The sequence below is a fragment of the Balearica regulorum genome, chromosome 6 (genome assembly GCF_011004875.1).
Source record: "Balearica regulorum gibbericeps isolate bBalReg1 chromosome 6, bBalReg1.pri, whole genome shotgun sequence".
NCBI lineage: Eukaryota > Metazoa > Chordata > Aves > Gruiformes > Gruidae > Balearica > Balearica regulorum.
In genome coordinates, this window is record NC_046189.1 from 21,383,148 (window position 1) to 21,397,344 (window position 14,197).

The window sequence follows — 14,197 nt, forward strand, 5'->3', positions numbered from 1 at the left end:
GTTTTTTTTGAGGGGTTTTTTTTTCAACGTGGATGGCATGTATCATAATGTTTTTAATTTGGAATAACTTGAAAATTTTATCTAGCCAAATTTTAATTGCAGTATGCTACCACTTTGAAATAAATAAGTAAGTAGGAATCATAGGAAGAAGCTCATCCTTTTGACAGTTTTTTCTCTGGAGCTGGTTCCAGAATTTGTGAGGAGGCTGTTCAGCCTATGAAGAGGTCAATACAAACTCAACGAAGTAAAAAATGCCATTGGCGCTGCCTGTTCCTCCTCCTCTCCCTCTGCCCCGTGTCCTCCCATGCTGTGCTGGTGGGAAGAACAGCGTGCCTCTGCTGTGGCCCCGGCAGGAGTGTGGATCTTGAAGTAGGAAGGGGAGTGGGTGTTTGGCTCAAGGCCAAATTCATTTTTTGTTGATATGCTGAACCTACATTTGTTCAGGTAAAAAATCCCACAAACCAAACCAAAAATGACCATTGGGTTTCATATGCAGCTGTGCCTAATCTGAGATGTTCAGTCTTGTTAAGGGCTGCGGCAGAAATCCGGTTACATCATCAGGAGCACATTACACAGAAAGAGTAATTTAGCTGTGAGATAAGTTTTTAGTCCTGTAAAGGTAACATTATCCATTCTCTGTCATGGCAGTAAAACCAGAAATGTTTTATTAGAAACAAGCTTTTAAGTATATAAGTCAAGTAATAGGAAATACCTCATGTACAGACAGACATAAATGTAAAAAGCAATATGACAGTGACAGGCAATAAAGAATAAACTCTACGCTGCATTTGATGTTTTGAACATAAGTTTAAAAAGTTCTTTAAGAGGTGAAAATACGAAAGTGCATTTAAAAATTAGACTTGGCTTTACAGAAGAGAAACATGTCAGGGACCACTCTAGACATGAACTAACCTAATTTAGTGATGCCAGCTATTGGTACAGTCACTCATATAAATCTGTGGATGTGTTTTAACTGCATTTGTCATGATCTTGCTAGCTAATGGAAAGTGAGGAAAGTTTACAGAAAGAAAAGACTAAATGTAACTGTGATGTGGTTGGGAACGGTGGGTAGCTGAGCCATCTCCCTGTCTTGTGACCCAGGGAGCGTGTAGCCACAAGTTGATGCATTTGCTATATTTATCTGTACTGAGTAGTATTCTGCATGTAATTTTGAAATTGCTATTTTATGTTGAAATATTAAAATAAGATTTGTGGGATCATTTTCGCTTAAAAAAAGTGAAGTCTTCATTGCAGAATCCATGCCAAATATCAGATTTCTGTAACAGAGAGAAAAGAAATCACATAATTTTAATGACCAAAGATTGCTTTCCAAAGCCATATATATAATTTAAAATGAAGTATAGTTAGTGATTGTACAATGGTAGTCTTTAAAAGGCAATTACTATGGCAAATGCTATACTGGTCTTAGCAAAAAGGAAATTTTGTACTCTTGATACTGCTGAAAAATTGCTATTTTGTTACATAAGGACTATGTCATACAATATATGCATAAAGAATTAAGGTGAGCTTGCATAGGTAGACTTTTTTTTATTAGTGAGCATATGACTTCATAATGTTAACATTCTTTAAATTACTGGGTTTGGTTTTATATACCGTGCTGAATACTTGATAACAAACCAAAACAATCAATAGCTTCAACTTGCTCATTAACAATATACAGACAAATTCCTACCTCCAGAAAAAAATACACAAGACTCTCTACATTCCTCTTCACTCTCAAAGCGGTTTGCATTTCCATCACAGCCACCATACCAAAACTGAGCACAAGCATTGGCTTGTTTATCATAATACCATTTTATGATATAAACACGGCAGGGCCCTTGATCCAGCCTTAACTTGCACCGGAGGTCCAGGATACTTTCTAAAATTAAGGAAAAAAAAAAAAAGGAATAGAAACAATTCAGTTTGTAAAATCTATGCAATACAATTGACTTTTAACTTTTAAACTCTGATTTTATGTTTTCTGCTACTGTTATACAGCAGTTTAAGATTTGCTTTTACTTCTAAAGATACTAGCATTGAAAGCAAATTAAAAGTGCGTCTTAGTAGGTCAAGTAAACTGTTCCTTTACTGGCATGGTTCTAGTAACTCCAGAAATAATAGTATTATGGCTCTACATACAAAAAGAGCAAACAATATGAATCCGATAATTTTGAAATCTAATTATCAGCAACCAGTCTTGTGAGCAAGTTGCTCACAAAAATTTGTGAGTTCCAAAATTGTAAGCTAGTTGCATCTGCTATTCTTGAACTGCAAGTATTACCATCATCCTTCTGCAGCACATTGCTTTAGTACATTAGTTCTGTTTGTGATGTGGGGGAAGAGGCATTAGAATAGTGAGAAGAATATAAAACTTCAGTCTTTCTTTTATGTTTGTGCTACTTATCTAATACCATGGTATTCATTATGCACATACTAGTTAAGTTTGAATGTAAAGCTTGTTGGTCTAATGATTCCTACAGATATGCGTTAGAGGACTGTGACATACTAATCTAGTCTCACTCACTTTAATAATACCGTGAGATAGAAAATACTTTTCCTTCAAGTTTAATGTGGTGACATCAATATTTTGTCTTTGGTAACTGGTATCTTGACACTTTTTTTAAAAAAAAAGTTATTGCCAGAGACAGAATAATAGTCATACCACTGTTCCCAGGAAACATGGGAACACGTTTCTATTGCTCTCTTCTGTTGCTCCCATTGTAATACACTATTACTGGAACTCAAATGTGTGAATTCCCCAAATAATGATGGTCATCTCATATGAAAAGAATCAATTCTTTGAGCAGTCAGCTAATTACTGTACTTTCCTTCAAATGACTAGAACCTGGTTTTTTTCCTATTTCTCCTCTGAAGGATAAACCTATCTTTTCTGTCCAATTCTGAAATCATCTTCTCTGTCTTTAATGAAGCCTTCTGTCTCCAGAGACTGCCTTGTCTTGGCTGACGAATTACCTGCTCACTGGCCCACCTCAGCTACCACTCTGTTCTCTTTTTGATGTCATTCATGAACTCTGTCTCAGGTGATAGATGACCTTGCTTCTGCTGTAAGTGGAGCAGTGGGGTTTGGAATTTGGGAAGACAAGAACTAGTGAACAGGCTGGACAAGAACTGCAACTAGGTCTGTTATAAAATCCTGAAATGGATTCTCTTCCACAGCAAGGGCTCATGAAATCTTCAGTGAGTGGCACAAAATTACTCTGATATAAAGCCTTATAAAAAGTTAGCATTGGAATAAGAGGGAACAAAATGAAAAAGTAGTTATGATCTATAACCTGGTCTTGGTGTGAGCCCTGCAGTTGAAAGAGATGATGTCATCATTTTATCTGATGCTGATGGTTTAGATGGCAATAATGGTGTCACAGCTGCAGGTTGAAAGAAACAGAATGAGATACTGATTTTTTTGATCAGCCAAAAATGAAGATGAAGAAATGAATGATGACAAAAATACCTCTACTGTCCACTGTTAGCAAGGATGACTGTTCCTCCTCCTCTTGTTCCTCTTCATAGGCTTCATATACTACCACAGCAGGTACTTTGGTCTGAAATAAGCATTTCATTTTCTTTGTTTTCCAGATACTCTGAAGGGTCTCAATATGAACAAGCCCTTCATCACTTACAGGCTTTCTAATGTTTTCCTTCCCATTTACCCTGACTTCAGTGTTAAAAATCAGGATTTTAACCTCACCTGGCTGGTTACCAGGAGTGTTATCAATCCTAAACCTGGGATATAGAGATTTTTTTTAGTTGACCTTTACAGAATTTTATTTATAAACTTAAAAATATAGGCTACAATTGAGTTTAATTACTATTCTTAGGCTCAATTATTACAGTGTAATTGCATTGTAATAATGTTATGTTTTACACAGTTGCACAAATACTGCTGTATCAAACACAGGAATAATAATCCTTGTAACAGTATCAGGAATAAATTATAGCCATTAGATAACTGCCTGCATGCAACATCAGAACTCTTACTCAGAGCAACCAGCTCCGAGCATACCAAGTTAAAGGAGCTATTACAGTAGTAGTTTCCTGTAGAAAAGTAGGGGGAAAGTTACATATTACATCAGGCAACAGAGAAGGAGATATGTGTGTGTGTATATATATATATAAAAACTTTTGCTCATTAAAGCCTGCTGAATTTTCATACCGTAGCTAATAGTTGAGGGAGATCACCAAGACTCTGAGGACTTTCTACTGTAGATACTCCAGGTGTCTGTGCTGAAAGTGATTGTCTATTATTAACATTGTTGTTCTTCAGTATGTAATGTAAAGAACTTGAAGATACTGAATGGAAAGATGGTCCACTTATGCTTGCACTATTTCCATTACGGTTGTATATTAAGGTACCATGTTCATCTTCACAAAATTGGTTGACTAATTTGGACTCCAGAGCTGTTTAAAAAAAAAGGAAAAACTCATCATACTGAGAAATTCAGTGTATTTTTTGAATTTGGATTATTTATATACATAACACACATATAATTCAGCACTCCTTTGGATTATTTATAGGCATCTAAGAAGATTATTCCAGGCTCTCTGGACTATGGCTTTTATCTGTCACAAATTTGCCAGCCTGGAAGTGCTCTAACTGGTACAAAATGCAATGAACTCACCTAAAGGTGTTCATCTGAGCTTAGTAACAACTACTAGTTGGAAAATAACTGCTTACCTTGCTCATGTGAGTAACTCAATGAAAATGGGTTATTTCCCAATGGAAGTGAGTAAGTAGAATTTACCCCAGTGAGTTTGATTCTCTTTTCCAGTCCAGCAGATTTATAGTGCATGAGCACTTATTCATCTTAGAAAGCTAGTTTAAGCAGCTGTTTTTCTACATTGCAGGTGACATCCCCTGTTGGTGTGATGAATCATTGCCCTATAACGTGACCCCTTAAAACAGAGGAATCTGTATCTCTAGGTTCCTGTTACTTTGCATCTAGTAACTAATGCGAATCAGCATCAAAACATAACATGTCCACAAAGACAACGCTTCCCCCCCACACCCTGCCCCATTCTGAGAAGCATCAGATACAATGCAGAAGAAAACTGCAATGAACGCACCTGGAAGGGTATTAAAGTCGTCAATGAGATACATGTGTTCTCTGTCTGGATCTGAAGCAATCAGATTTAGTTCACGCACAAACTCAACCTGTGTTGGATCTGAAGTATTTACAATTCCTATTGCATACATTTCGATGTTTGCAGCCTGAGCCTCTCGAACGACAATATCTAGTTTTACAGCCTCTCTCTTGTCTGCTTGGCCATCTGTTAGCACAATAGCTACTTTTCGCACTCCTGTTCGAGCACCAAAAAATCCTTCCTGGGTTGCTTTACGGATAGCAGTTCCTGTGTAAGTGCCTTCTCCCATGTATTGCATTTTTCTAATTGCTTGCTTAACATCCTGTTGAGTTGTGTACCTGCTGAGACCAAATTCTAGCCGAACTTCTAAACTGTATAACACAAGGCCAATTCTGGTAGCATTTCTGCCTACGGTTACTCTGTCTACTAAAGCAGTTACAAAGTCTTTGATAATCTCAAAATTTTCTGGTCCCACGCTCTCAGAGCTGTCAATCACAAATACAAGCTCCATTGGAATTTCCTTACATTTAATACCGCAACCTGCAAAGGGAAAATAGAAAAACAGATCATGATGACTAGACTTGGTATCCTTTTGGAAAGGGGAAGAATGTAAATGTAACGGGGGAAAAATAAATAGAATCTGAAATTAAAGATTTCCTGAGTACTTACCACATATCTCTTTAATTAATTTAATTATATCTTCTCTCTAGATAGGAAAAAAATATAACAATATTTTACAGTTTGCCTGTAAATATTATACCTCAAATGAGGTATAATATTGACACTACCAAAGATTTTGTTTATAACGAATATCTGTGTCCTACAGGGACTTAGGAAAAAATCTTACTGTTTAACTTTCCGACCTGACCTTCCAAGCTTGGAATGGGTACCATATTTTACAATGAACTATTTTATATAGCATATAAGGATCATGAACTGGAGAACACAGTAACACCTCTATCTAAAACAATTAACTACTATTATTGTAAAGAATGTTTTGTGGGCATTTGTTTCTCCTTAAAACTTAAAGTCAAAACCCATTGATATTTTAGCATCTGAATAATATGGATATCCCTTTTTAAATGTATTGGGAGTGCAGAAATAGACGCAGCTTCAGGAAGCATATTGCTGGTAGTGAGCTGGCATATGACAGAGAGCACCAACACAGAATGGAATTGGGATTTGTGAACCCTAGTGTACCTGTCCCGCTCTATTACCCAGCTTTCAGCAACAACAAAAAAAAAAGCTACTGTCTTCAGAGCTCTCTGTTCAGAGAAGTGATAGCTTCTGTGACATACAAATGAAGTGTTTCTCATTATTAGAGCAATCATTTGTTATATTTTTTTTTAAGTGCATGACAGGACTCATTAGCATTGAGTCAGTCTTTCAAATACAACCTTTTGCTACTGCTGCTCAGCTTCCATAATAAACCTCAGTAGTATTTATATACTCTCTGACATGCTTTACTGATTTTGGGTCTAGTGCGGTTCAGGCTTAGCAGAAACATAATTAAGTTTATAGCATGATAGACCATGACAGGTTTGAAAATCTTTGCTCCTTAGACTCTTAAATACCTTTTAAAAAACTTCCCTGCAGCAGGTATGCACCTGGGTCACCTAACACTAACTGTAAAAGAACATGTAACAGAAAAATGAAATCACTAGGAACTTTAAATTCCATTTCAGCATGAAGTAGATGAGAAAAAGTCAGAAACTTTGTGTGGTTTCTTTCTATATTACTCCTGAGACCACTTCTAGTCAGAAAGCTCTTTCCAAAATAATTAACATAGGATACATTTCATCTGATAATATCTTGTATTGCTTATATCTTGCCATAATGGGATTTAAATAATGGAATTTGCTTACTGTTAGGCCTTGCTCTCCCTTTGGTCCAGTTTTGCCCTGTAACAGTGATTGTTAATTAAGCTACTGCAGTTAGTTAGTAACATTGTGATTCAGAATATGACTTCTTCAATACCATTATTAGAATAATACTTGGCCAATAAGAACTTTGGCTAGAGAAAGTAGTGTTCTTGTGATATTACCTTGTGCATGCAGTATCTACGACCTCCTAAAGTGGTAAGGTTTTTATGGGAATTGGATGACCTCAAGTCTCCCACTGGATCACTGATTGTCAGTTTACATTAGAAAGGGAGAACCTGTGCAAAGCTTTCCTGTCTACCACATTGTTTGTTTCCTTTCTGTATATCTGCCTAACACCCTGGAATTATCAGAATTCTGCCTTATCATATATGAGGCTAGTAGGGCCAGTGTCAGGGCAAGAACGGCAATGGTGTTTATGTATCCCTACTTAATAGTATGCAAATGTCAGAATAAAAGGGCACTACATTTTGCTTTCCCGCTTTTGGGAACTTGCCAATCAGCAGAAGTTACCATTTTGCCTCCCTTCATCTGTTCATCAGCTTTGAGGGAAAGTCTGAGCTACAGTTACTTGGTAGCCATAGAATAGAATTGCATAGTTTTGCCTAAAAACATGGCAATAGTCTTTCACTACCTTAAGAAAGAAACTACATCTGTGGGAAGTGGGGTATTCAGCATGGAAATGTCTTCTTTATGCTTTTAAAGGTTTTCATAGTTTCAGTTTCTTAAGTATTTCAGATTATATGTAGTTAAATAGCAGGAAGAATACACAACCCAGCTTTATTTTTAAGCAGTTTAAGAAAACATTCATAATAAACCTGAGTTACTCACAGGCTGTCCAGATAAACCAGGGTCACCCACATCACCTTTTTCTCCTTTTTTACCCTTTTCACCTGTAGCTCCTCGATCTCCCTTTAAAACCATGTTGGTAAGTAGACAGAAAGTGTATGTCAGGTTTAGTACATTCACATTTCTCTCTAGCTGATTTTGTTGAATTCACCTTCAGCTTCTGACATGAGTTAGAACTCTTTGTTAGAGATCATTTAAATCAATTGGCATTTGTGAATTTTGTGAATAACTTGTAGTATTGGCTAGGCATTTTTATGGGGAAAAAACAGCTGAAGTAGTTTGAACAATGAACCATCTCAAACAAGTACATGCAGACAGAGGGGTTTCATGGGATATTGCATGATGGAAATTATTATCTGGAAATTATTATACTGTCTGAGAAAAATAAGGTAACAGTAGGGAAATTGAGAAAAAAGGCAAGGACATAGTTGGAATGAATAATGGGAATATCACTCTGGGAAACCTTTTGGCCCAGAAAAGGTGTTTGGAATAGCAAATAGATGAATTAGTGCCTCCTAGTTTGATTTTTAATAGGCTATGGGATTTTGTACAGCCTTTCTGAGCCGATGTGATCACATCCAAAAACTGATTCCAACTCGCATTTCTCTTTTTCTTAACATTGATGTAGTCCCTAAATTTTGCATAGTGGATGGGTAAAAGAAAGGCAGTGATATTAAATCTAATATCTATATTTCTTCTAATTGCAGTAGACAATAAGCCTCATATGATATTAAAATAAGCAACACTGAAAGAGATGCTGCTATAAAATATTAAAATGATCACATGAATGAATGGGGTTTTCCCAGATCCCCATTCCCCTGTCACAGAATTCACATGTCTTCAATGAGAGCTGATGGTAACGAGCATTTTCAGTATGTTGGCTTTGGTCTAGGACATTATCTCAGATTTAGAAATCATACCTTCTGTCCCAAAAGCCCTTCTCCAGGGGGACCTCGAGGTCCTGGCATTCCTTGAATTCCTTGTTCCCCCTAATGATAATCCAAGTAGTGATATTAACCCTTTAATTCCCATTAACTAATTATAAATGTTCAAAGAGAAAATTTTCAAACTGGATTTTATCAAGTGCCTTGAGGCACTTGAGACAATGTAGTAGCTAGCTTATATTTCTCAAATGCTTCATCAGCATCTCAAATGTTTCAACATTGAAAAACTGCATGATCATTATTGGTTCTAATTCTCATGTTCCCTCTTTCCATCCCATCTTATTCCTTCTCATTCCCCCTTTTTTATTTCTGTTTTTTGAGTCTGCCTCATCTGATCTATGCTTTGGGTAAAAGCTCATATTACAGGGAAAATTAATATTACACATAGATTCAGGATGGACACCTTCCCTGCCATAGGTGGTAGTTCATATAACTCTTTCAGACTGTCTCCGTGGGCATGAGAGTTGGGGAAGAGGGAATGGTATTTTTAATTTTGTAAGGCTATCTTTCACTGGTAAAAGATGCCCCTGCTTCCTCCTCCCTCAACGCTCACCCTTGGGCTTGTCGTTTACAGCAGTAGAGTCAGAACATACTTTGTAGGTGCTGATGTTGTTATTCTCATTTTCTAGCCTGAGGCTCTCCCCATATAAGAAACAATGTGAAATCTCCTTAACACTGTGATGGTCAGATTGATCACTCAACACAGGTTGAATATTGAAGACACTCAGTCTTTTTACCTTAGTTCCTTGAATACCTTCACCAGGAGGTCCCAGAGAGCCAGGTGGCCCTGGGCGTCCTACGGTTCCCTAGAGAGAAACCCTGCATACGTTAAATACAATATTCATAAGAAAAGTACACAATACATTGTTATACTACCATGTGATTTCCTGTCCATCCTCTACCAAATTGATGTCTTTTTCTAAGTAGTGAGGATAAGATTGCTCTAGCTGACAAAGACTCTTTTTATCCTTTATCAGATTATTAAAATCCAGTTTATACTTCAAAGGAGTCACTCAGGGCTGAATGCTCATTGAACATGAATCACCTTGCTGATAGAGATATACATTGCATTGAAGGATGGATTGTATTGGTGGGACATTGGGGACTAAATTAAGATTTTAGAGGATTATTATTGTTGTGTTATCTTTCATCACTATTAAGCTTACACAGTAAAACCTGTAAGATGTACATAGTAATGTGGCATTGCAAATAAACATTTGTTGCTAATTTATAAGGTAGTTTTTAAAAGAACTCTAGAGAAAATGTTTCAGTTGATACGTTATTCTTGGGAAGCAATCAAAATCCATATAGTACAATATTAATTTTATACTTATATTGCCATTCCAGTATCCCTGCATGAAATTCTCAATTTCCTTATTTGTAAGGATCCTGTGCACATGCCAGTCCTTGGGACTAGCACTAGCTGGGGAAGTGCTTCACCACTGCTTAGCTCTGGACCTTGCCTTCATGCCAACATGAGCAGAATCTCTGGGACCAATAAGCCACATTGTACAGGTAATATGTTATTAAATGCAAAATCTTTGCATTTGACCTTGTTCAGTTTGTTTACATTTACATTCTAAAACAGTTCTTTTGTATTAATGGACTTCTAAAGCTGAGCTGTAGGAGCGTAAGATTTTCCAATTTGGGAGTTTTCATAGTGAAAATTGCTTTTTATAGTTACAATTATTTCCAGGCCTTTGTCATGGTGTATATTATAATTACACAAATAATCCTTTTTGCAGGGATTGGTCATCATATTGGCCATGAGATAATTACTGATTTACTTTATACAATAAAAAACAGGAATTAATTCTAGAAGAACTCAACAGTATGCCTGTAACTGTAACAGTAGTATAGGGAAGACATGAAAAGTGCTTGCCAGGCCATTAATTCTGATCAATGCTAAGTCTGAAGAAATTTTTGCTACTCAATTGCAGCTAGTGTCTACAGGAGCTAAATGTTTGTCACTGATCTTCACTGCAAGATTATCACTTTATAATTTATCATCACATGCAATAGGGAGAAGGACATGGTTTATGGCTAGTCACCAGAAACATTTTTTATTCTCTGCCAAATAAAGACACTGTATTCATGTCAGATTTAGTTGTTTCTAGTGAAGAGTGAAGACAGAAAACATGTAGATGTGTATGCATGATCATGCATTTTTATACTTTTAAAAAATTTTTTTGGAAAATAGACAATGGGAGACATAATTGTTTAAAAGGCTTACTTTTGGTCCTGGCAGGCCTTCTCCTGGGGGACCTGGGAGACCAATTGGTCCTCTACTGCCGGGATCACCCTGAAAGTTGATACTTCGAAAAATAAGTAGTGAATACCAAAGTTTAATTTATACCAAAGTTTACTTTATCTCTGGTATTTCCAGCATCTGTTGTACTCAAATGGGACAAAGAGAGGAGGACTATTGAACAGCACAGTACAAGTCTAAACAATGCTAACCCATGAATACTGCAGGCAGGACAAGAAAGTTATTTGGGATAAACAGTGGCTAATGGTCTAAACATATTCAAGACATGTACAGTCAATTATGCAATAGTTACACAGGAATTACAATTCCTCTATAATAAAATGAACTCCAGGTTCCCCAAACCAAAAACCTTGCATTGCCTGTATAATTCCAGTAATCCTGCAATCAGCATCAGGATGAGTTCTGAAGTGAAGCTTGACGATCTTCTGTGGTATCTACCTTTTATATACTGACACATAAGTTGAAACTGGATTAAAATGGTATTCTGACTGTGACCTATGGGTAGGAATTACATCTGTGTGGAGTACACATGCATGGTGTGTTATCAACAGTTTGCTAGCTACCAATACACAGCACAGCACCATGAGGGCTGCTGTGGGGAGAATTAACTCCATCTCAGCCAGACCCAATACACTGTTCTAGAAGTTAAGTCTGTACCTTAGGTCCTGGTAGTCCAACTCCATCTGGGCCTTGTTCACCAGGAATCCCAGGAAGGCCTGGCAAACCCTGAAATGATATGCACAGACAGAATATTAATGTAATTTAATGCTATATTAACTACATGCTTTTGCTAACATTAATATGGTAGTATCTTGAATATGTTGTCTCTTAGTGGGATCACTGTGGTCTACAATTGGTTAAATTCTACTCTGACAAGCCAGAAGTGGCATCAGTGGCATTTGCATGTGTGTTGCATGTCATGCAGGAGGCTTGCATGTGTTTGAAGACGGAGGAGTCTGATCCGGAGAGGCAGATGCAGAAGCAGTCCTGCATTGGATTGCACAAAAATAGTATTATAAATCAAATTCCAATTTCCGTTTTGACATTCATTAATTTTTATTCCTCAATGTGGCAATTGCATGCACCTTTACTGCTGCCTTTAGCACAGATAAATGCTAGTATATCACCAACCTCCCTGACTCTAACCAGCAATCTTCCTGGGACTTCCTCACTGCACAAGCGTGTAACTGCCAGTGCTGGTGGAGTACACTGTTGAGCAGACTAGAGACGTGAGGCCCGTGCTGCATATATGTGCAAGGAAGGGAGATGAAGGAGCCTTTTCTCTTTGTATCATTTTTGCAGGGATTGGTCATATCTACCAGTAAAGACCTCTGTAAAGGGCTGTAAAGTAGATCAACCAATTCTTTGCCACGCCTTCAACAACCTGATGAACAGAACCGAGGACAATTTGTTTTTTCTGGCTCTTTGGACAGTAGTTGCCTTTTTAGTGGTTCTGGAAGACAGTGTTGCCCTGAGTTCACACCCATGTATATGGACACAGCTGCCTAGCTGGGCTATACTTTTCTGCTTGGGAATAAATTTTGTGTGGTTGGGCAGAAGACAGTGTTTTACATCAAGAAGATATTGAAGGAACTGACTGAAACATCAGTGATACTATAGAAAAAAAAAAAGCCCCACTTGGAATATGTTACATTGTGTAATCAGGTGTAGTGGAGGACATAGAAGGTCTTGTACTATTTCAGAGGGAGATTTCTTTTTCCTTCTATGCTGAAATGGATTTCCACAGTTGAGGAGCCTTTTTAGGCTTTTAGACCATCAAATCTTTCCTAGCATGTCAGCCATGGAAGCTAATCAGTCTGATGTAGCACCTATTTGTTCCCAATTCACATTAAAAAAAAAAGTCTATAAACTTACAGGTGGGCCGGGATAACCATCTCCTTTTGGCCCAAAGGGCCCGGGGGGTCCTGGAAGACCTCGATCACCCTGATGAAGGCAGGAAAAACAGCTGAAGTTAATGCCAATACAATTGCTAGCAGAAAATTTTCCATGAAAGTGAAACTTCTTTGGCAAAAATACTGTCAGTCAATTTTATCTGTCTGTCTGCGAATGTATTTTACTACGTGAATGATTATTGTAGGTTATTAATCCTGGACTAAAACTGGGATATTTAATAGTGTTGAGGATTTACAGGACCTTTCACTTCTAAGTCACTAATTTGAATCCTTTTCAAGAGCTCTGTCTGTTGTCATTTGTGGCCTACATATTAGAAGGAATTACTTCAGTCACATTCCCCATATTTTTATCATGATTACTATGATTCCAGCTTTGGGGGAATAAGCCCAAATTGACACACAGCCAAAATTCTAGGGTGGCAACTGAATTACTCCATAGCTACTTTATGTAATTCTTATAATTGAAGATGAACTGCTGCAGAGCATTGGGAAAACTGTATAGTTTCTGCACATGCTGTATGTTTGTGTGGTGAGACAGACATAGGGCAGGGGACAACAGTGGTTTGTGTGGCCAATTTAAAAATGTTGTTTTCTATCACAAGGTTCCTGTCTGGTTTTGTTGTTCTAGAATTCTATTTTCCTATAATGTTGTGGAACTTCATTAAAGCTACTGAGTATAACGTGAGCTTCCTGTTGGAGATCTACAATTAAGCTCCTTTCATGGATCTGGATAGCTGGAGTATCTCAGGAACAGATTTACCAGGGAAGCTAAGAGCACTTTAACCCTCCCAACCATACTGGATGTTACAGTTCTATCAGAAATTAGTTTACCAATTTAGGAGCTACCTTTGCCCCAGGAAGCCCAAAACCTGGTTCTCCAATTGGTCCAACAAGACCAGGTAACCCAGTGTCACCCTGCAATGAAGAAAATATATACTCTAATTATGTATTTTATTAAACACCAATCACAGACTGTGGTTTTGGATTTCTGTTACACAAATTTATATATATCAAACGTACTAGCTAATTTTATTTATTGTTATTGCAAGCATTAAACACCAAAAGCAGAAGAAAGAAAAGTATTTTGATATCCAGGGTTATCCAAAACAAAGAAATGAACATAAGTAGGCCACACCTCAAGCTGGCATAGTTAATACTAGGGAATGGTGGTAACTAGACTGGATACAATCCATAACTCTGTTCATAGGAAAGAAGAAGTTTTAGTTGACTTCATAAGGC

General features: G+C 37.3%; 1 protein-coding gene across 1 annotated transcript in view; it reads right to left on the minus strand.

Moving 5' to 3' along the window:
- Positions 1 to 1,667: 1,667 nt before the first annotated feature.
- The window catches only part of LOC104630265 (uncharacterized), a 33,697-nt gene continuing 21,167 nt past the window's right edge, over positions 1,668 to 14,197 (minus strand). Inside the window, exons 22-35 of the mRNA XM_075755788.1 lie at positions 13,805 to 13,873; positions 12,921 to 12,989; positions 11,703 to 11,771; positions 11,010 to 11,078; positions 9,514 to 9,582; positions 8,753 to 8,821; positions 7,815 to 7,895; positions 6,969 to 7,004; positions 5,773 to 5,809; positions 5,086 to 5,643; positions 4,175 to 4,419; positions 3,473 to 3,563; positions 3,297 to 3,386; positions 1,668 to 1,882 (exon numbers count right to left, since the gene is read on the minus strand). Coding sequence (XP_075611903.1) covers positions 1,668 to 1,882; positions 3,297 to 3,386; positions 3,473 to 3,563; positions 4,175 to 4,419; positions 5,086 to 5,643; positions 5,773 to 5,809; positions 6,969 to 7,004; positions 7,815 to 7,895; positions 8,753 to 8,821; positions 9,514 to 9,582; positions 11,010 to 11,078; positions 11,703 to 11,771; positions 12,921 to 12,989; positions 13,805 to 13,873 — 1,767 coding nt within the window. The remainder of the gene's footprint in view (positions 1,883 to 3,296; positions 3,387 to 3,472; positions 3,564 to 4,174; positions 4,420 to 5,085; positions 5,644 to 5,772; positions 5,810 to 6,968; positions 7,005 to 7,814; positions 7,896 to 8,752; positions 8,822 to 9,513; positions 9,583 to 11,009; positions 11,079 to 11,702; positions 11,772 to 12,920; positions 12,990 to 13,804; positions 13,874 to 14,197) is intronic.